The sequence below is a fragment of the Budorcas taxicolor genome, chromosome 10 (genome assembly GCF_023091745.1).
Source record: "Budorcas taxicolor isolate Tak-1 chromosome 10, Takin1.1, whole genome shotgun sequence".
NCBI lineage: Eukaryota > Metazoa > Chordata > Mammalia > Artiodactyla > Bovidae > Budorcas > Budorcas taxicolor.
The window spans coordinates 49800219-49824951 of NC_068919.1; the positions used below are offsets into that span (position 1 = coordinate 49800219).

Genomic DNA, 24733 nt, shown 5'->3' on the forward strand with positions numbered 1-24733 from the left:
GGATGAGATGGCTGGATGGCATCACTGACTCGATGGACGTGAGTCTGAGTGAACTCCGGGAGTTGGTGATGGACAGGGAGGCCTGGCATGCTGTGATTCATGGAGTTGCAAAGAGTCGGACACGACTGAACGACTGAACTGAACTGAACTGAACTGTTGAACTATTAAAGCTCTTTTTCAATTAGAGAAATGAGAACATTTCCTGTTAAATGTGTGGTAAATTATTTTTTCCCCATATTGGCTTCTGACTTTATGACGGTACTTTTTTGCCTATTTTTCACCACATAGAAATATTTAATTTGAATATAGTCATATTCTTCTATTACAGCTTCTGAGCTTAATGTTATGTTTAGAAAGATTTTCACCTCTTCAGAGTATATGAACATTCATATATACTTTCTTCATGTAATTTTATGTTTACCAGGCAATAGGGTCCATCAAAGAGGCTGCCTCCCTTAGTGAGGCCATTCTTCTCTTGTCAAAATCTTTTCTGACCTCAGGAAAAGAGAAGTTGCTTATCTGAGTCTTTCCCAACAATTATTACACTCTTAACACATAAGCTTTAATCTATGATAGCATACCTAGGGTCATTTAGTATTGAATTATATAATATTCTGCATCCTGACCCTGCTAAAATGTTAGAAAAACACCCATCACAGTGTTTTATCAGGATAATTACAGAACTTAAATGAAATATAGGATCAAAGTATAGCAAATAGTCTTTTTTTACATTTAAGTCTTTCATTATCTGGAATTAATTTTTATATAAACAGGGATATAACCAGCTTCTCACTCAGCCTCCCAAACCACTAACAAGTTGATAAATTGCTTTTATATAACTTTTACTTTCAAATTCAAAATAAACTTCCAAAGACTGTAGCAAGTACTCTTTCAATCTCTCCAATTTTGATAATCAAAGAATTCCTATAAACATCAATATATTATTATCTGTGGGTTTATTTAGAATTTTAAGACAGTAGGATCTAACTAATAACAATTTTATTCCACCATAGGTAAAGGAACTTCAAAAATACTAAATTCATTCATTCACAGAAATATATAAGCAAGTATAGTTAACAAATATTTTTGAAACCTTACTATAACTGGCACACTGTATATGTACATGTTGAGATTTTAATATAGCACTTAACTGAAAACTACATTGAGTAAATTTTATACATTATTTACTCAAATAATTGAGACCATATTTGCTATACTTTGATCCTATATTTCATTTAAGTTCTATAATTATCCTGATAAAACACTGTGATGGGTGTTTTTCTAACATTTTAGCAGGGTCAGGATGCAGAATATTATATAATTCAATACTAAATGACCCTAGGTATGCTATCATAGATTAAAGCTTATGTGTTAAGAGTGTAATAATTGTTGGGAAAGACTCAGATAAGCAACTTCTCTTTTCCTGAGGTCAGAAAAGATTTTGACAAGAGAAGAATGGCCTCACTAAGGGAGGCAGCCTCTTTGATGGACCCTATTGCCTGGTATTCATACCTCTGTATAATCCCCTTCTCTTGACTGTGGACTGGACTCACTTCCAGTGAATAAAATACAACAGAATTAATGAAATATCACTTACAAAATTGGAAAAGAAAATACTGTGTCTTTCATCATGGTGCTCTTTCACTGCTCACTCTGAAAAATGCCACGTGTCATGTTCTGGGCGGCCTTATGGGAGAGGCCATGGCAAGCAACTGAAGGGGGCCTCTGGCCACAGTCAATGAGAAACTGAGGACCTCAGTCCAACGACCTGTGAGGAACTGAATCCTGTCAACAACCAAGTAAGTAAGCTTAGAAGCAGATCCTCCTCAGCTGGGCCTGGAGATAAGACTGCAGCCCCAACTGACACACTGACTGCAACGGTATAGGAGACCTTAAACGAGAGTCACTCAGCCACATTCAGATTCCCGACCCACAGGTACTTTGTGACAATAAATGTTCATTGTTCAAAGCAACTAACTTTTGAGGTGATATGTTATGTAGTAATAGACATCTATATTTTTAGGAAAGTTTATAATAGAGAATTAGATATTTTTAAAAGACTGATTTTGAGTTTTTAAGGGAATATCCTTCAGTTTTAGATATCTAAAAAAATCACCTCTTAAGAATGCTGTTTTGTCTAGCTTATCTAGCCTTTATTTCAAAATTGATCAACAACACTATTTCAATCAAAAAGTGTTTATTAATAGTTTATCCCGTGTTCAGCAACAGGTTAAAACAAATAACCTGTTTGGAAATGATTGTTTCTCTTAAAAAACTAATAATCTGGTAGGGTAAAGAACATACAGAAAACAGAATATGATAATAATAAGGTATATATAATACACTGTAAACTGTAATAAATACCTTAAGTATCACACGATTTTGAAGAGATATTGAGATAGCCTGTAGCACTTAGAAATATCCTTTGGAGCAGGTAGTATCTAAAGCAAAACTTGCCAAGGCAGTGAGGAGAAAAGCATTCTTTGAGGGAGAAAGAATGATGGAAAAAGTATGTATAAGAAACATCATGCCCTATGGACAGCTTATAAGGAGGTTTATACATAAACTCTGGTGGCTCAGATGGTAAAGCGTCTGTCTGCGATGCCTGGGTTCGATCCCTGGGTTGGGAAGATCCCCTGGAGAAGGAAATGGCAATCCACTCCAGTACTCTTGCCTGGAAAATCCCATGGACGAAGGAGCCTGGTAGGTTAGAGCCCATGGGGTCGCAAAGAGTCAGACATGACCGAGTGACTTCACTTCATATATAAGATTGGAGAAGGCAATGGCAACCCACTGCAGTACTCTCGCTTGGAAAATCCCACGAGCCTAGTAGGCTGCAGTCCATGGGGTCGCTAAGAGTTGGACATGACTGAGCGACTTCACTTTCACTTTTTACTTTCATGCATTGAAGAAGGAAATGGCAACCCACTCCAGTATTCTTGCCCGGAGAATCCCAGGGAGGGGGGTGCCTGGTGGGCTGCCGTCTATGGGGTCGCACAGAGTTGGACACGACTGAAGCGACTTAGCAGCAATAGCAGCATACATAAGATTTATGTTGCAGAGTGGTGGGAAATATGCCTGGATGGGTAACCTTGATCAGATTATAGGAAATCATAAATAACACATTGATAAGTTTGGTTGCTTGTGAAGATCTTAAGGGATCTTCATGTTTTTAAGTTGATAAGTGAAGGATGAAATTAGTGCTTTAAGAAGATAACATTCGTAAACAGGCCAATTTGGATCGTAGAAAAAACAAAAGAGCTTGCAATAAACCACACTCCAAAGTACCAGCATACAGAGAGGAAAGAATTTCAAAGAAAGAATCCCTAAGACTTTTCTGCTGCTGCTGCTGCTAAGTCGCTTCAGTCGTGCCTGACTCTATGCGACCCCATAGACGGCAGCCCACCAGGCTCCCCCGTCCCTGGGATTCTCCGGGCAAGAATACTGGAGTGGGTTGCCATTTCCTTCTCCAATGCATAAAAGTGAAAAGTGAAAGGGAAGTCGCTCAGTCGTGTCCGAATCTTAGCAACCCCATGGACTGCAGGTACCAGGCTCCTCCACCCATGGGATTTTCCAGTCAAGAGGGAGTGAGTTGCCATTGCCTTCTCTGAAGACTTTGCTAGTAATAGGATATTCCAGACAAACAGATATCAAGAAGCAAAAATGTGACGGTTCCATTAGGCCGAAAACAGAAGACAGGGTTTGTCAGTAGGGAACCTATCCCATGTTAAGCACCTGGAAAAAAGGAGACACAATTAACTGTAGGCAAAATTCAGTTCAGTTCAGTTTAGTTACTCAGTCATGTCCGACTCTTGGCAGACAAAATTTTGTAGGCAAAATTAATATGCTTCAATATTGCTTTTATAGTATTTATGTTCAAAAGATAAATTATCTTTTAAGAGAGCGAGGGATTGACTTGTTTAGCTTTTGTTGTTGTTCTTCTCTGTTATCTGCTTAATAGAGAGAACTTTGTGTGGTGGGCAAGATTTTTAAAACACACACACATACACACAGTATATATGGGGCAATGCACAGGTGGGAGCTGGCAGTGCAGAGAGGAGACACTGGTCTGCAGCAACAGCTTCTGCTACTAGTCCTTGGGGCACTCACCCCTGTTCTCAAGCAATCACTGTCAATGACAAAGTGACTACTGAAGTTATAGTTGTATTAAATTAATGCTAATAATTTGGATATTTTATTTTATTTAGGGCTGCTTGGGTAATGTCAGCCCTTAACCAAGCATATGTGCTTTTTTCCTTTTTTTTCTTTCTTTGTGGATACAGCTGTAAAATATTTGGATATAGGAAATGTTGTGTTATTCTTGCAGCCTTGATATTCAGGGTGGATTGTAAAATATAAATTTTTGTGAGATTTCAAAGATTAATTTGATAACATCATTTACAGATTTAAAAGATATGGTTATCACAAGTCTTTTGAGGGGGAAAAACTACTGCATAAAATAACTAACTTGAAATAAATATTTCACAGCAGTTTGAAAAAAAAAAGATAAATCATCTTTTAAAAAGTCAGACAGCACCACCATCCCACCAACTATTTTCCTTACTATGATACGGTGCTAATCTCACAATCATACAAACTACAAAAATCATACTATACATTTGAAACAGGAGGGAAGGGGACAGGGCACAACCTCTGAAAGAATGACAAAGTCTGAGGACACAACATAAACTGATTAGAACCAAATGGGTCCAAGATGGCAGACAAGTCAACTTGGACTAGACCTTGATCCTCAGTCTCAGTGTACATTCACTGTAAAATCAACAAACTAAATGACACACCTAGAGGCACCACAACAGTTTCAAGGGCCTACCAAAAAGTAGACAGTGGCCCAATTTCTGAAAATCTCCACCCCTTTCCCAAAATAGCTGGAATAATCCTCCCACTTAATAGCCTGTGAAATTATCCAGCCTCCAAAACCTAACCATACCACATTTCAAGACCACACTCTCTCTGTTCGAAGGCCCATGATGTTGTCTGTGGCATGTGCTTTTCCCAAAGTTACTCCTGCCTTCTGACATGGCCTACACTCTGTCTGTGTATTGTGTTTCTAAGTAAATCCACTTCTTACCTATCACTTTGTCTCTCACTGAATTCTTTCTGCTATGAGACATCAAGAACCTGAGCTTCCATTACATCCCGAAACCAGCTCTGTGATCTCAGTTGGAAGACTGGGTTTTGGCTGGGTTCAAGTTCTGGCCACATGGGTTAGAGTCCCAAGCAGGGTTTTGGCCAGGTTTGAGTCCTAAACTGGGTTTTGGCCAGGTTTGAGTCCCAGCCACGTGGGTTCAAGTCCCAATCTGAGATGAACAGTGTCACATTCTAGTTTGTGTTGTGCTTCTTTACCTTATCTTTCTAACCATTTTCTGCCTTTCACTTACACGTCTTTCCCACTTTATTTTATTCGATCTCCCAGTACTTCCTAGGTATCCAAGCTTTCATGTTTCTTTTTTGAGGCCAAAGTTCTCCAACAATCCATGTCCAAGCTTGGCCCTGCTCTTGTTATTATTCAGTCGTGTACGACTCTTTACAACCCCATGGACTGCAGCATGCTAGGCTTCCCTGTCCTTCATCATCTCCCAGAGCTTGCTCAAACTCATGTCCATTGAGTCAGTGATGCCATCCAACCATCCTCTGTCATCCTTTTATCCTCCTGCCTTCAATATTTCCCAGCATCAGGGTCTTTTCTAATGAGTCAGTTCTTTGCATCAGGTGGCCAAAGTATTGGAGTTTAAGCTTTAGGATCAGTCCTTCCAATGAATATTCAGGACTGATTTCCTTTAGGATGGATGAGTTGGATCTCCCTGCAGTCCAAGGGACTCTCAAGAATCTTCTCCAACACCACAGTTCCAAGGCATCAATTCTTCGATCCTCAGCCTTCTTTATGGTCCAACTCTCACATCCATATATGACTACAGAGTGGAAAAACCACAGCGTTGACTATATGGACCTTTGTTGACAAAGTGTTGTTTATGCTTTTTAATAAGCTGTCTAGATTTGTCATAGCTTTTCCTTCCAAATTTCAAGGTCCTGTTCTAGAAATTTCCAAATTAAAATTCGTACCTCTTCTAATCTTTAACAATCAAAATTCCCATTCCCCATGGTTCCTCATGTGGGTACAGGAAAGTCTTCAATGTTTTCTTTTACCATATTTCTACTAGTGCTTGCTTATTAATACAAAATGTCTCTGGTTCCTCCAGAGAACTTCAGTCATCTCAAGAGAACAAAATCCAAATAGCTTAGAAAACTAAACAGTTAGTTCTGGCAGAAATGGCCTTGAATAAATTTTATTTTTGGCAAGGCAGAGTTTCCAGAATCTCTCTTCTCACATCACTCTTGCTCACTTCTCCCCCACCTCCCATTAGGATCATATTACTTTCATGCTATCCCTAGTAGATGAGTACCCTCACCCAGGACTTCCAAACCTCTTCACCTACCCCAGATCTAAATATTTCTTCAACAAGTTTTCTTTTCCCTATAATCAAAAAAAATCTCTATGTCCTGCTTCTTTAGGACTTTTTAAAACATAGCAGTTGGATAAATTTAAAATACCAAGATGTACTAATTATTTTCTTTCCAAGAAAAATACCATGTTAACATTTTCTCAGTAGAGTACATTTGTGCAGTCACCTGACTGTATTGTTGACAACTCCAAACAATGTGTCCATAGTACATGATCAGTAAATATTTGCTGGATAAGAAAAAAGAAAAAGGAAGATAGAGACAAGTAGTACAAATTTAAAATATACACCTGAGTGGTAGAAAGGGAGAAGAGATATACTTTTGAGAATACTAGCCTTTCAGCATTTAAAAAATAATACTAGAAGGTGCCCAGGTAGAGAGCACACATTATTTAACCTTTCTGAGCTTTGGTTACCTCATCTGTAAAATCAAGAGGTACTATAATTTATGATGCTTTTATTGCTACTTCCGTCTTATCTTTTCCTACATCCATTCATATGCCTTCTGCCTCTGCTCACGGGTCTCTGCCATTACAACTGCATTCTTTAGCTATGGGAACCAACAGCAAAAGAGCTTATTTTGTCCCAGAAGACAGAATAGAAAAAGGCAAGTAAACTGATGGTAATAACAGCAGGAGCAGGTTAGGTAAACAGTATCAGTCTATGGTAGCACAGAGAGCAGAGCCAGGATGAAATAAGAAGCTGTGGGGAGGGAGGTGGGAGGGGGGTTCATGTTTGGGAACACATGTAAGAATTAAAGATTTTAAAATTAAAAAAAAAAAAAAAAAAAGAAGCTGTGGAGATGTATCACAGTTTAGGTTAGCACTGTCCAATAGAAATATAATGTAAGCCATATGCAACCTCAAATTTTTAGTAGCTACATTTTTAAAAAGTAAAAAGAAATAGGTAAAAATTAAAAAAAAAATTATTTGGCTGTGCCGGGTTTTAGTTGTAGCACTTGAGATCTTTGATCTTTGTTGTGGCATACAGGATCTTTAGTTGTGGCATGTGGGATCTAATTCCCTGACCAGGAATCGAACCATGGCCCCCTATACTGGGAGTGCAGAGTCTTAGTCAGTGAGCCACCAGGAAGTCCCAGAATTAGGTAAAAGTAATTTTAATAATATATTTTATTTAGTGTAGTATATTAAAAATATTATCATTTAAACACATAGTCATTACAAAAATTACTGATATGTTACATTCTTTTTTGAGCTAAATCTTTCAAATCCAGTATATATTTTACACTTACAGAAAATCTCAATTCACTCTGGCAATATTTCAAGTGCTCAAAAGCTACCTGTGGCCAGTGGCTACTATGCCAGGTGGTGTAGGTTTAGGTGATTATAGTCATGATATGAGAACAAAGAAAGTAGGAGAAATAGTGGTTGGATATGGAAAAAATGGATAGGAAACTGGGTTCAAAAATATATGTTTTCTATATATATTAGGCATTCAAAAGTCTATTGATATTTGACCACATCTGAACTGCTATTACTATTTCCTAATTGGTCTCAACCAGACAATCCTAAAAACTACACTTAACATGTTGTTTACTCCTCTTGAACTAAAATACATGAAGCAGCCTACCATAGTAAACAACTTCTCTGCCTGGCTTCCAAAACTCCTCAGTTTAGCTGTAGCCTACTAATCCAATCTCCAATCCAACTTTCTGTAACATGCAGAGTTACCAACCACAGTCAAATTGTACTCAAATCACCCTTTTTCCAAATATATCTTACAGGGTTTCCCTGGTGGCTCAGTGGTAAAGAATTTGCCAATGTGGGAGACGGGTTCGATGCCATGCCTCGGAACTACTAAGCCTGTGCTACTGAGGCCATGTGCCACAACTACTGAAGCTTGCATGGCCCAGAACCTATGCTCCACAAGAGAAGCCACTGCAATGAGAAGCCCACACACCACAACTAGAGAATAGCCTCCACTCACCACAACTAGAGAAAACCCTGCATAGCAACAAAGACACAACACAGCCCCACCCCCAAAAATAAATAAAATTAAGGGAAAAAAAATGCCTTACATTTTTTTACCTTGAGCTTGAGCTTAAAATAGTTTACACCTAGCCCTAAAACAATCTTTCTCCTTTTTTTACAAGGGATCTAAGTATACCACCTTCTTTACAAGGATTCTAAGTATACCATGAAACCCAAGATAAGTCACATGTTCTCTACTAAACCTTTTCCTACTTTTCACCTACTTCTCATACCCATCTATAGATAAACTTCACAAAAGTTATCTGCATTTGAGTCTTCACTTACTTATCTCTTAGATGCTCCTCAACTCACCATTTCATTTTATCCCATCACTCTACTGACATTGTTTCTGTGAAGGTTACAATAACTTTCATGTTGTCAAATTATGTAGAAAATATTCTCCAGTATTCAATACTCTCTTACTCTCCCTCCTAGCACTCTTCTCTTCTTGGCTTCACTGAATCACCCTCTTCTGAGCTTTTCTCCTCTCTTAGTGGCTACTTCTTCCCTTACCATTCTGTCCTCTAACCTATATATTTCAGTAGGGGCGATGTTGCCCCCTCAAGAGGGCGAAAACTGATTCTGGGAGCATAGGGGCAAAAATATCTTAGATATTATAAGCGCTTGTGGCCTTCAAAGGGCCATAGAGCATGAAGAGACACACAGTATGTGGTATTAAAATTTCCTGTAGTGATTAGGACAAAGATGTCTACAAAGGCTCCTTATGGGGGCAATATTGAAAAAAAAGGTTGAGAAACACTGCTCTACACAATTTGGGCATGCTGGGAAACTTCAGAAGACAATCCTGCACCCACTTCTCTCTTTATTCTCTCTCTCTTAATGATCTCATCTGTTTCCACAGATTTTAATATAATCTTTATATGTGCTCATTCGCTCAACACTTTGTGACCCCATGGACTGTAGCCCACTAGGCTCCTCTGTCATGAAATTTTCCAGGCAAGAATACTGGAGTGAGATGCCATTTCCTTCTCCAGGGGATCTTCCCATCCATGACTTCTAAATTCCTATTTTGAATTTCAGCGTCCTCTGGAACTCATGGTCTCTCAACAAAGCTACTAAATGTTTTTTCTTACTGTTTCCTTCGCCTTCTGCCTAAGTGAAATTTGGCTCTGCCTTGATGACACTGCAGCCCTTTCAAGTGATAGCTCCTTTCTCGCTTATACTTCTTTACCAGTGAGTCTGCTGGTGGCAGATATCTACTTGTTCCTTATGATCATTCTTTCCCCCCATCCTCCCTAAAACTCAGTTTTAAAACCCATGCCATGATATACTACTACCCATTATTCACCCACCTGGTTATAGTTCTCTATGAACTTTTAGGTCAATCTCTCTCATTCCTAGCTCACTGTCTCTCTCTGATACAAATCCTGCCATAATTTTTGATAATTTTAATGCTCATAGAGATGACCCACCTAATATTCTGGCCTTTCTGTTCCTTGACCTCTTTTCCAACAAAAATCATATATTCCACCTTATGTCAGAAACTCATTCCCTATGATCATACAATTTTGTTACTACCAGGTTCCAAAAATTCTTTGACTGTATTAGGGCCTACAATCCACTAAATCTGTCACATTTTCCTTCAGTGTATTTATATCTGCATCTCCTCTTCGTGCAACTTAAATTTTATGGCTCATTATTATATCACAGGTATATCTACACATAACTTCAATTCCCTAGACTCTTTCTTCAACATACTCACTTGGCAAAAACCCAGCTCTGGTTAAACCCTGCTCCTCCATGATTCAGGCCTGTACTCATGCAGCAGAATGTGACTACAGAAACCATACCACCAATGCTGGCTGGCCTCACTAACCCCAGGGTAAAACCCAGGAATCATTGCATCTCCTCATTCACTCTCCCACTTCTCTAAGCAACTATTTTATACCTTCTTTCTCATCTTCAATAACTCCTCCTTCATTCTCGCTCTCAGCTGATGACCTGATTTCCCATTTATTGAGAAAATAAAAGTACTTAAAAGACCTTCTATAAGCTACCATACCCACATCTACCCATCTACCTGTATCTTTAAAAAATTTTTTGTATCTATTTACTTTTGGCTGCGCTGAGTCTTTGTTACTGCCTGTGGGCTTTCTTCAGTTGCAGTAAGCGAGGGCTACTCTCCAGTTGCAGTGTGTGGGCTTCTCACTGTGATGGCTTTTCTTGTTGTAGAGCACAGGCCCTAGAGCATTCAGGCTTCAGTAGCTGTGGTGTAGGAAGGTCAGTAGTTGTGGCACACATGCTCTGTGGCATGTGGGATCCTCCCAGGCCATGGAACAAATCCATGTCCCCTGCATTGGCAGGCATATTCTTAACCACTAGACCACTAAGGAATTCCAACCTGCACCTACTTTTAACAGTCTATCTTCCCTTCTATTGCTAAGGATGAACTATCTGTATACCTAAGACTAATTCTTCATTTATCTAAAGTATATTTTTCAATTCCTTTCTTCCAATTTTCTCTTGTTAAAACCAGCTTTATTGAAACATAACTCACATACCATACAATTAACCCATTTAGTGTGTACAGTTCAATGTTTTTGAACTATATTAACAGGATTATGAAATTATCATCATGATCTAATTCTGGAACATTTTGGTCCCCCCAAAAGAAGTTCTATACCCTTTAGCAGTCAATCTCTATTTCCCCCCTATACTCCCCAGTCCTAAACAACCACGAATCCTACTTTGTCTCTAAATTTGCCTATTCTGAACATTTCATATAAATGGAATCACATAATAAGTGGTCTTTTATGACTTGGCTTCTTTGACTTAGCACAACATCTTTAAGGCTTATTTATTTTATAGAATACATCAGTACATTTCCTTTTATGGCTGAATAATGTTTCATTATATGGATATACCATAGTTGGTTTATTCATCAGTTGATGGCTATCTGGATTGTTTCCAATTTTTTGGCATATATGAATAATACTGCTATGAATGTTCCTATACAAGTTTTTGTATGGACATACGTCTTTACTCCTCTTGAGGGAAGCTGTAGGCTTATATGGTAATTCTATATTAGCTATTTAAGGAACTAACAAACAGTTTTCCACAGTGGCTGCATTATATTCCATTCCTATTGGTTATGTCTTAGGACTTCTGATTTTCTCTTTTTCTCTCCAGTCAGGTTTTCATCCTGTGGACTTACTGAAGTTACCAAGTACCTCTGTATGGCTTTAATCAGTGGTTAATTTTTAGTCTTAATCCTGCAAGGCCTATTAGCAACATTTGACTCAGACAGTCTCTCATTCTTTACTGAAAATCTTCATTTAGATTCTAGGAAATCAGTCTCCAGTTTTTCTTCTACATAGCTGAGTTTCTATCTATTCTTCTTCTTCTCCAGCTTCTAATCACTGGCATGTCCCAGATTCAGTCCACTGATGTCTTCTCTGTCTACGTTTATATTATCTGTGATTCAGTCTAATGATCCTTTATATGATAGTTACTGTTCCCAAATGGGTATTTACAGGCTAGATGTGCAGTATCCAACGCAACAGCCAGTAGTGACATGTGGCTATATTAATTTAAATTAAAATTAAATATTCAATTTTCCTACAATTTAAAATGTAGTTGAATATTCGCTACATTTTAAGACATCAAGAGCCATATGTGGTTAGTGGCTAAGAAACTGGACAGCACAGATAAAGAACATTTCCATCAACACACAAAGGTTCACTGTACAGTGCTGATCTAGACCTGTCTTCTAGGCTCTAGATTTATACATCCCACTGCCTCCCTGATATCTCCACTTGAAAGTCAATAAACATCCCCAAACCAAAATCCTGATATTCTTCTGTAAACATATTCCTTCCATTTGTTCCTGTTTCAGTTGATGTTAATGCCATCCTTCCAGTTGTTCAAGCCAAAAATCACTGGGTAACTCTTGACTTCACTCTCACTCCACATTCAACTAATTAGCAAATTCTGTCAGCTCTATACTCAGAATCTGACCATATTTTATAATCTCACTTCTATTACCCTGTTTGAAGCCACAGAATTCTTGTTAAAGAATCTCAAAGATCTCAAAGTCAGATCATGTCAGTCCTCTGTTCAAAATCCTTTAATGGCTTCTCAGATCACTCACAGCAAAAGTCAAAGTTGCTATAAAGGCCTAGGGTACTCCATATGATATGATTCCATTGTCTCTAACCTCATCTCCTGATACTTTCCCTTTGCAGTCCTGCGCAGTCCTTCTGGCTGTTCCTCAAAACCATTAAGCATATTTCAGTCTTTCTCTATGAAAGATAATTTAGAAATCACAAAGTTTAAGAATCACCAAGCTAGAGTAAAAAGAGGTATAAACAGAAATTCTATTTTCAGATATCTAGATATTGAAGTAATCTACACTTAATGATGAGGTTCCCTGGCCAGTGAATAAGATTAAATTATATTAATTATATAAGTAAAAAGGTCTTCCAAAAGCTGTAATCTCAATTATTTCACTAAACTTACGTCTCACAAAAAAATCAGTTAGCTAGTTGTCTGGAAGAGCACAAACTAATCAACTAATAAGATCTTTTTAATAGAAATTTAATTACTAAAAATAAGAATATGGATTAAGATTTCTCATTTGGTAACAGTACAAATATATAACTTCTTATTTGTTAAGCTGTAAAAGACATCAGAGTGATGAAAAACTACCTGCTCTGTAAACAAGTTCTATTGAGTCTGCAAACTGTGTATTACGGTCTGTTTTAAAATAAGAAGCTTGCATAAGAATGCAACTCAATGTGCTGCTTCCTTCATCAAGAAAAACTCTCTATAAAAATATTTCAGATGGACTAAACACTGTGCTTCCTAAAGTAAATGTTTTATACTCTAGAACAAGCCTCTATTTCACTGCAGACTGGTCTAATATTTTATTGACTGGCATAGGTTCGTGAACCATATTTTGGGTACCACTGCTCTAAATCACTTCCCAGATTTTAATTCAAGTCTATTCAATATTTTTAAACACTCTCTACATGCAGTGTTAGAGTTTCTGTGCCATCTCCCATTCTGTAATTTATTGGAATTAACATATACCTTGTTGTTTTCTAGATGTCACTAGTCTCTTTATTTACATTAAAAGATTTTAATGCTGGTTAGAAAGAAGTCTGTAACATCCAAGAACAGAAACACACTAATAAAATTATTTAGTTAAGAGATTAAAAATAGCTTCGAAAAGGTAAAATTTGGTAACATATTAGCTTTGAAAACTTTGTTTTATCTTGAAAGAGATATAAAAATCATTCACTTTTCAACACTAACCTAAATATTCCATCAGCTGTTCAGCAGTTATGATTTCCATCATCGGTGGAAGTTTCACCTGAAAAACAAAGTATTTTTTCTATAAAATCAAATGTTTTAGGTAATTAAAGTGTTTCTTCAGTCAGAAACACAAGTATGTATATATATTATATGTTTCTACTATATGTATACCATACTTACTTTAACTAATCTTTAATACAACAATAGCTTTATTGTATTAAAGATTAGTTTAACACAATCCTATCACCATAAAATTAAAGATCTCACAGAATCACTGAGAAATCTGTTTTCAAAAACAAGTGCTATGCCTTTCATCACCCATCCTGATTGTCATTAGGCACATGCAAGTGTCCTGTATGACAGAAAATGCAGTTAAAGGGCAGGAAGTGGCACCAAACATGTTTTGACAGATCACCCATGAAGCAGTTTTTCTGAAGACAGGCTGGAACACAGCTCAATATCCCATCATTTCAGTCTACCCTGACCATTTTTTCTTGTTGTTGTTGAACAGCTAAAATGAATACAGTATAAAGGATTGGTCATAAACTGAAGTATTCATACTATATGAGCCCACCTGTAAAATTTTAAAAAACAGGCCAAACAAACTACACTGTTCAGAGCTGCACATGTACTAAAAAAGAAAATAGATACTATAAAAATCAGGACTGTAGTTAACCCTAGGAATAAGGGAAGGGGTTATAGTTAGAACGAGACATACAAGAGGCCTCTGGGGTGCTGGCAATGCTTTATATTTTGACTTGCATGGTAGTTCCACTGTTTGCTTTATAATTAACCTGTTAAACTGGACATCTCTGTTTTACTTATTTTCTGTGCTACATGTCATGATAAAAAGTTTAAAAGTAGATATATATGTTACAGTCACATTTAAGTTTCAAAAGTTAATTCAGCTGCAACACAGTCTAAATTTTTCAAATGAATTATCTGCTGAGTTACACAGATATTACAGCCAATGATTGTTAAGTATTTCAGCTAACTTATTAAAAAGGATACTCCTTGGTATATTTATAGAAAAAAAATAAATACTATAGGATGCAAACTCAAAGTAATTAACATATCAATGATAGAATAGCAGCATAATTCAAAAATCTTCAAGAATTAATATTTTAGCAATTATTTTCTGTTCAACCAAGGAAATCATTTAAATCAGCAATTCCTCCAACAAGTGTTGAAGAAGGTGCTCTGAGTATTTATGTTACCAAATGTAGTAACAGTATGTGACACCTCTACCTCTTTGTTCACTTTCAAGTCCTAAAAAAAATCCTTGTAAAACAGGACAGTTTTAGACCCTCTGAAAGCATACCTGACAGTTGGAACGGATGAGTCAGTCACCCAGGGGTTTTATCACTCAGTGAAAACCAAGAGATGTCATGGAGGTTTTGATCATTCTAAATAATTTTTATTTTCTAGGACATTTATAAAAATTGTGTAAAAAAAAAAAAAGAAAAAAAAATTGTAATAGACTTTTTTTTTTTTGGCTGCACCATGTGGCATGTGGAATCTTAGTTCTCTGACCAGGGATTGAACCAATGCCCCCAATAGAGGAAGTATAGAGTCTTAACCACTGGACTGCCAGGGAGGTCCCAGAAACTGTAATAGAGTTTTTCTGGAGCAGTTTTAGGTTTATAGAAAAGTTGAGCAGAAAGTACTGAGAGTTCCCATAAATACTATTATTTTTTAAGTTGAAATTCATTGGCAAGTTAAAGTCCCCTGCTTTTCTAAATAAAGTTTTATTGGGTGTCATTCTCATTTGTTTATGTACTGTCTTTGGCTGCTTTGCACTATAATAGCAAAGTTGACTCTTTGCAGCAGAGAACAGGTACAGCCCATAAAGCCTAAAATATTTACTATTTGGTTATTTACAGGAGGGCTTCCCAGGTGGCACTAGTGGTAGAGAACTGGCCTGCCAATACAGCAGATATAAGAGATGGGGTTCTGATCCCTGAGTCAGAAAAATCCCCTGGAGGAGGGCATGACAACCCACTCCAGTATTCTTGCTGGAGAATCCCATGGACAGAGGAGCCTGGCAAGCTACAGTCCATAGGGTCGCACAGAAGTTGCACACAACTGAAGCAACTTAGCGCGCACATACCTTTACAGGAAAAGTATGCTGAATGCTGCTTTAAATGATTTTAACTGCTTTTAGATAATATTTCATCAAGGTGTTTCAGTACCACTTTGAAGGTCTGATATTTAAACTAGTAGTTCACATACACTGTGAATATTTACATTCTGAATAATTGTCAGACCAATCTGAAAGTCCCATTTACACCTAACAATGCTTTTTGAAAAAAATAAGACCTATACATTCTTTTATTCCAGACAAATCTAGTACAGAAACAGATTCACTAGAGGGCTTCCCTGGTGGTCCAGTGGTGAAGAGTCTACCTGCCAATGCAAGGGACATGGGTTCAATCCCTGGTCTGGAAAGATCCCATATGCTGTGGAGCAAACAAGCCTGTGAGCCACAACTATTGAGCCTGTGCTCCAGAGCCTGCAAGCCACATCTACTGAAGCCCACATACTCCAGAGCCTGTGCTCTGCAGTAAGAGAAGCCACCACAATGAGAAGCCTGTGTACCACAACTAGAGAATGCCCCTGCAGAGCAACAAAGACCCAGAACAGCCAAAAGTAAAATAAATATATATATTTTACTAGAAAATTCCAGAAACAAACAGCTTATCCACTTTTGGTCAATGTAGTGATCTTACTATAAAATTGTCAAAATAAAAAAGCAAAGCACTAACAAGTATATGTATTTGGGAAATACATTCTATAATCCTAGATTTCTGCAAATAGATGATTTCAGGTTTTAGTCTTGAAATTTCCAAATAATAACAACCGCCTACCACATCTTGCTTCAAGTATTTGAAACAGGAAATGACAATCTTTATATAGATTTTAGAAGTGAGACAACAAATATGTAAATATTTTAACTGACTATTCCCAACCATACTCAGTAGTATATTCCGTTCTTGAATCTTAGCCAACTAAAAATCATGGATGTTCACTAAAGCTAGAGATTAAAGAGTACAACAGTGAAGAAATGCTTGTTTCCCACTAATACTTAGGAACCATCAACAGATTTTAATTTTTTTTAACTACAAAATGATCTTCCTGAAAGCTCCTTCTCTTTTTGCTTCCCTCTATCACCATTAAAGATGCTTACTCCTTGGAAGAAAAGTTATGACCAGCCTAGATGGCATATTCAAAAGCAGAGACATTACTTTGCCAACTAAGGTCCATCTAGTCAAGGCTATGGTTTTCTCAGTGGTCATGTATGGATGTGAGAGTTGGACTGTGAAGAAGGCTGAGTGCTGAAGAATTGATGCTTTTGAACTGTGGTGTTGGAGAAGACTCTTGAGAGTCCCTTGGACTGCAAGGAGATCCAACCAGTCCGTTCTGAAGGAGATCAACCCTGGGATTTCTTTGGAAGGAAGGATGCTAAAGCTGAAACTCCAGTACTTTGGCCACCTCATGCGAAGAGTTGACTCACTGGAAAAGACTCTGATGCTGGGAGGGATTGGGGGCAGGAGGAGAAGGGGACAACAGAGGATGAGATGGCTGGATGGCATCACGGACTCGATGGACGTTGACTCTGAGTGAACTCCGGGAGTTGGTGATGGACAGGGAGGCCTGGCGTGCTGCAATTCATGGGGTCACAAACAGTCGGACACGACTGAGCGACTGAACTGAAATGAACTGAACCACCATCACCACAAAAGCAAATGCCAAAGATTTTGTTAATGATCCTAAGACTTTCTTTCCATTGTCTCTTTAGAGTTTATTAAAGGGAAAAAAAACACACACACACACAAAAAAACATGTTATGGGAAAGCTAGCCAAGAATACAGGGGGAAAAAAAAAATCAAAGAAACTAAGAGCTAGTTCTTTGAGAAGATACAACAAAACTGATAAACTTTTAGCCAGACTCATCAAGAAAAAAAGAGAAGGGGCCCAAATTAATAAAAATAAAAATGATAAAGAAGGTACAACTATCACCACAGAAATACAAAGGATCATAAGAGAGTACCACCAACAATTATGCTTCTGAGGTGGCGCTAGTAGTAAAGAACCCGCCTGCCCATGCAGGAGACACAAGAGACACGAGTTCAATCCCTGGGTCAGGAAGATCCCCTGGAGGAGGAAATGGCAACCCACTCCAGTATTCTTGCCTGGAGAATTCCATGGACAGAGGAGACTGGTGGGCTGTACTCCACAGGGTCACAAACAGTTGTCCACGACTGAAGTGACTAAGCACACAACAATTATACTCCAATAAAACAGACAACCTTAGAAGAAATGTGCAAATTTCTAGAAATGTATAATGTCTCAAGACTGAACCAGGAAAAAAAAGAAAATATGAACCAATCAATTACCTGTAATGAAACTGAATCAGTAATTTTAAAAGCTCCCAACAAATAAAAGTCCAAGATCAGGCTCCCTAGTAGCTCAGTGGTTAAGAATCTGCCTGCAAATGCAGGAGACACAGGTTCTGTCCTTGATCCAGGAAGATCCCACATGTCACAGAGCAGCTATGCCCGTGTGCCTCAATTATTGAGCCTAAGCCCGTACAGCCTGGGAGCCTGAGCCTACAGGACATAATTATTGAAGCCCAAGCGCCCTAGAGCCTGTGCTTCACAAGAAAAGCCACTCCAGTGAGAAGCCAGCACACTGCAACTAGAAAGTAGCCTTCACTCTCGACAACTGGAGAAAAGCCCACACAGCAGTGAAGACCCAACAAAACCCCAAAAAACCTATTGATTAGGCAGGACACTGGTCAACCACGTACTGGTAGCAAATAATTTTGTGTGTGGTGTCTGTTGTTTTCCAGCTTTGTTTCCAAGCCTATTGATGTTTAGTACAATAATAATTATTAAAAAAAAAAAAAGTCCAACATCAGATGGCTTCACAGATGAATTTCTAACAAACATTTAGAAAAGAGTTAATATCTATTCTTTTCAAACTATTCCAACAATTGCACACGAAAAAATGCTTCTGAACTCATTCTACGAGTCAAGTATCACTTTGATACCAAAACCAAAGATATCACACAAAAATGAAAATTATAGGTCAATATCACTGATGAACATAGATGCAAAAATCCTTAGCAAAATAACAGCAAACTGAATTCAACAATACATAAAAAGGATTACACACCATGATCAAGTGGAATTTATCCCAGGGATGCAAGGATGGTTCAGTTCAATATCTGCAAATCAATCAATGTGATACATCACATTAACAAACTGATAAATAAAAATTATATGTTCATCTCAACAGATGCACAAAAAACTTTTGACAAAATGCGGTATTAATTTATGATAAAAGTTCTCAACAAATTGGGTATAGAGAAAACACACCTCAACATAATAAAGACCACTTAAGAGAAGTCCACAGCTAACATCGTACTCAATGGTGAAAAGCACTTTACCATTTATTCTCAGATCAGGAAGAAGACAAGGATGCTCACTCACGCATTTTTTTTTTTTGGCTGCACCATGTGGCTCTGGGACCTTAGTTCCCCAGCTAGGGATTGAACCTGTGTCCCCTACAGTGGAAGTACAAAGTTCTAACCTCTGGAGCTCCAGGGAATTTCTATCACCACTTTTATTCAACATAGTATTGGAAGTCCTAATCATAGCAACCATGCCAGAAAAAGAAATAAAAGGAATCCAAACCGGAAAAGAGGAAGTAAAACTGTCAATGTTTGCAGATGACATGCTATACATAGAAAATCCTAAAAACACCAAGAAACCACCAGAACTCATCAATGAGTTTGATAAAATTGCAGGATACAAAATTAATATACAGACTTCCAAAAACAGTAACACTTTCTTTCAATGAAGTCTTATATAAAACATCATCTGAAATATATTTTAAATGAAGAACTGACAGAACTTTATGACCAATGAAAAGTGGAGGATAATGGGAAAAGAAAAATTAACTCTAAGGTTGACTCTAAGGTTTAGGAAACTACAAAAGCTAAGATCCCTACACCTAATGAAAATAAAAAATTTGGTAAGTTTGTATAAGAAATAATATCTGCTTCATAATTGTGAAATTTAGTTTGAAATTCAAATAGAAATTTGAACTGGAACTCGGGAGACAAAGATTTTTAATTTGTCCATGAATTATTTGATTCCTATGCTGCAGTCTATTTTTCATTACTTCTGGTAAAATGGATCACTAAATAATACATAAATAATATAATTTCTTGGAAATTCCCTGGCAGTCCAGTGGTAAGGGCTCCACACTTCCAAGACAGGGAGGCACAGGTCAGATCCCTGGTCAGGAGACTAAGATCCTGTAAGCCATCCAGTGTGGCTAAAAAAAAAAAAAATTTTTCTCAGCTCAAGTTTCACTGATTTTGAATATGCAGTAAATCATATAGTACTGATGAGTTTTTAAGTTCAAATTATAAAATAATTATACTGTAAGTACTCTTAATTGGAATCAAAGAGAAGAATGTAGGTTTTTTCAAAATAAGAGCTAAAAAACTTAACGATCCTTTCAACATGCCTTTAATTCTGGCTCCAGCAAATAAACATGTATTACAAGCTATTGTAAATCATGTTTTATATTCTAATTTCTTATAGGTAATATTCATTTATTATTAAAAATAATTACTGTACTTAAAAATACTAAAAATTTAACTTTCTACTTGCCATCAGTATTTCAAATCAGGAACATTTAATAAGAGACAAGCTTCAACTTCCAGTGATTTGCAACACTTTTACCACCAATGTTTATCATAACTCAAACCCCACACTCAGAGTAATATCGAGGCCTATTTAAAAATGCTTAACATCAGAAATTATAGATGCATCCATATGTATTAGATTTGCAAGAATGTCCAATTTTATATGCAATTCAAAGGATTATAAAACAATGAAGAATGTTGTTCCAGAGAAATTTTCCCAGTAAAAGATTCATGAGTAAAAGAAGACATCTTTAGTTCAAATTTCACTGGATTTATACTTAAGCAGCTCACCAAGCTTACCAATGTTGAAAAACCTACTAAAGAAAGTGTAACAGTGAAATTTTTATATTAATTGCTTGCAAGATAGATGACAATAAGATAAGGTAAGAGACCAGTTAAAAGGTACAGAAGATGGTAAGTGGCCTGACTTAGGATAGTAGCAGGACAGAGAAAACCTACTAATTTTTGAAAATATTAAAGAATACAGTCAATAAACTTTCATGGTTAAGGCAAGCTCACTCACCACAGAACTCAAGAAAGGCTCTGAAATTGAAAGTGTCAGAGAATTCAGAGGACATGGGATAAAATATATGAGGCTGAAACCAGAATGAATCTGTGCAAAGAGTAGATCCCCAGGATTTGTTCTAAGGAATCATGATTCATAACATCTATTTCTGCTTCTCTGACTTTATCACTAGCTCTTCTTCCACCTGGTTTGTCCCAGGCCTATTGTCTGCCAGATGTTATCTTTAATTTTAACTTTCCAACCAAATATCTGAACTAAGGTTCTGGAGTGGGTATCAACTTACCTTGGGGGAGTTATTTGAACTTTATGTACCTCAATTTTCTATGTATGTAAAATAGGAACAATATCTACACAAGGATCTTATGATGTGGTTGAGAAAATTAAAACAGAAAATGCATACCATACATATAAAATGCTTAGTAGAGTATCTGGACTAAAAAATAATTGAGTGCTTAGGATTATTATTAATCTTAGGTGGTACCCTAAGATTACTGATACTACCTGTGTGCGAATGTTACCTGGGACTCAACATCGACAAGGACGGAAGGAAAATGGGAAAGTTTTCCACTGAAGGACTACTCATAGCAAAGGGAGGAGAAAAACTCAGGACATCACTAATAGGACAACTACCACAGGGAGTATTCATAATATCATCTGCCCATTTCCACTTTATCTCACAAATCCAGAGATATTACACCAATCCTAATTTTTAGGACTGACTGGAAATGAAAACTTCAGAAGTGCTGCTTGCATCTTTTGTGTAAACAAACTCCACCACTGTGTGAAGTTATTATCTCTCCTTAAAGGATCTGTATTTAAGAACAAATAGGGTGGGCAGAGGCAAAAATGCATTCTTTGGCTCACCATCTATTTTTCAATTTTATAAGTAATAACTTGGCCAAGAGGAGCTACACCAAGTCTGAGATCAGCGGCAGAGGCTGGGAGGAGCTACCCCACGTCCGAGGTAAGGAGCAGCAGCTGTGCTTTGCTGGAGCAGCCGTGAAGAGATACCCCACATCCAAGGTAAGAGAAAACCATTCAGGAAAGATGGGTCATGGTGGAGAGGTCTGACAGAATGTGGTCTACTGGAGAAGGGAATGGCAAACCACTTCAGTATTCTTGCCTTGAGAACCCCATGAACAGTATAAAAGGAAAAATGATAGGACACTGAAAGATGAACTTCCCAGGTTGGTAGGTGCCCAATATGCTACTGGAGATCAGTGGAGAAATGACTCCAGAAAGAAAAAAGGGATGGAGCCAAAGCAAAAACAACAGCCAGTTGTGGATGGGACTGGTGATAGAAGCAAGGCTGAGTGCTGTAAAGATCATTATTGCACAGGAAGCTGGAATGCGAGGTCCATGAATCAAGGCAAACTGGAAGTGGTCAAATAGGAGATAACAAGAGTGAACATCAACATTCTAGGAATCAGCAAAGATGGACTGGAATGGATGAATTTAACTCAGATGACCATTATATTTACTACTGTGGGCAGGAATCCCTTAGAAGAAATGGGAGTAGCCATCACAGTCAACAAAAGAGTCCAAAATGCAGTACTTGGATGCAATCTCCAAAACAACAGAATGATCTCTGTTTGTTTTCAAGGCAAAGCATTCAATATTCAAGTAATCCAAGTCTATGCTCCAACCCATAATGCTGAAGAAGCTGAACAGTTCTATGAAGACCTACAAGACCTTTTAGAACTAACACCCAAAAAAGATGTCCCTTTCATTATAGGGGACTGGAATGCAAAAGTAGAAAGTCAAGAAACACCTGGAGTAACAGGCAAATTTAGCCATGGAGTACAGAATGAAGCAGGGCAAAGGCTAACAGAGTTCTGCCAAGAGAACACACTGGTCATAGCAAACACCCTCTTCCAACAACACAAGTGAAGACTCTACACATAGACATCACCAGATAGTCAACACCAAAATCAGACTGATTATATTCTTTGCAGCCAAAGATGGAGAAGCTCTATACAGTAAGCAAAAACAAGATCAGGGGCTGACTGAGGCTCAGATCATGAACTCCTTATTGCCAAATTCAGACTGAAATGGAAGAAAATGGAGAAAACCACTAGACCATTCAGGTACAACCTAAATCAAATCCCTTATGATTATACAGTGGAAGTGAGAAATAGATTTAAGGGACTAGATCTGATAGACAGAGTGCCTGATGAACTATGGATGGAGGTTCATGACATTGTACAGGAGACGGGGATCAAGACCATCCCCATGGAAAAGAAATGCAAAAAAGCAAAATGGCTGTCTGAGGAGGCCCTACAAATAGCTGTGAAAGAAGGGAAGCAAAAAGCAAAGCGGAAAAGGAAAGATATACCCACTTGAATGCAGAGTTCCAAAGAATAGCAAGGAGAGAGAACAAAGTCTTCCTCAGTGACCAATGCAAAGAAATAGAGGAAAACAACAGAATGGGAAAGACTAGAGATCTCTTCAAGAAAATTAGAGATACCAAGGGAACATTTCATGCAAAGATGGCTCATTAAGGACAGAAATGATAGGGATGTAACAGAAGCAGAAGATATTAAGAAGAGGTGGCAAGAATACACAGAAGAACTGTATAAAAAGAGCTTCACGACCCAGATAATCACAATGGTGTGATCATTCACCTAGAGCCAGACATCCTGGGCCTTAGGAAGCATCACTATGAACAAAGCTAGTGGAGGTGATGGAATTCCAGTGGAGCTGTTTCAAATCCTGAAAGATGATGCTGTGAAAGTGCTGCACTCAATATGCCAGCAAATTTGGGAAACTCAGCAGTGGCCACAGGACTGCAAAAGGTCAGTTTTCATTCCAATCCCAAAGAAGGCAATGCCAAAGAATGCTCAAACTACCGCACAATTGCACTCATCTCACACACTAGTAAAGTAATGTTTAAAATTCTCCAAACCAGGCTTCAGCAGTACGTGAACCGTGAACTTACAGATGTTCAAGCTGGTTTCAGAAAAGGGAGAGGAACCAGAGATCAAACTGCCAACATCCGATGGGTCATTGAAAAAGCAAGAGAGTTCCAGAAAAACATCTATTTCTGCTTTGTGGACTATGCCAAAGTCTGACTCTGTTGATCACAATAAACTGTGGAAAATTCTGAAAGAGATGGGAATACCAAACCACCTGACCTGCCTCCTGAGAAATCTGTATGCAGGTCAGGAAGCAACAGTTAGAACTGGACATGGAACAACAGACTGGTTCCAAATAGGAAAAGGAGTACATCAAGGCTGTATGTTGTCACCCTACTTATTTTACTTATATGCAGAGTACATTATGAGAAACCCTGGGCTGGGTGAAGCATAAGCTGGAATCAAGATTGCCGGGAGAAATATCAATAACCTCAGATATGCAGATGACACCACCCTTAGGACAGAAAGTGAAGAAGAACTAAAAAGCCTCTTGATGAAAGTGAAAGTGGAGAGTGAAAAAGTTGGCTTCAAGCTCAACATTCAGAGAACTAAGATTATGGCATCCAGTCCCATCACTTCATGGCAAATAGATGGGGAAACAGTGGAAACAGTGGCTGACTTCATCTTTCTGGGCTCCAAAATCACTGCAGATGGTTATTACAGCATGAAATTAAAAGACGCTTACCCCTTGGAAGGAAAGTTATGACCAACCTAGACAGCATATTAAAAAGCAGAGATATTACTTTGCCAACAAAGGTCCGTCTAGTCAAGGCTATGGTTTTTCCAGTGGTCATGTATGGATGTGAGAGTTGGAGTATAAAGAC

General features: G+C 37.9%; 1 protein-coding gene across 1 annotated transcript in view; it reads right to left on the reverse strand.

Moving 5' to 3' along the window:
* MINDY2 (MINDY lysine 48 deubiquitinase 2) overlaps positions 1-24733 on the reverse strand; it is a 72559-nt gene that overhangs the window by 40082 nt on the left and 7744 nt on the right. Inside the window, exon 2 of the mRNA XM_052646946.1 lies at positions 13748-13805. Coding sequence (XP_052502906.1) covers positions 13748-13805 — 58 coding nt within the window. The remainder of the gene's footprint in view (positions 1-13747; positions 13806-24733) is intronic.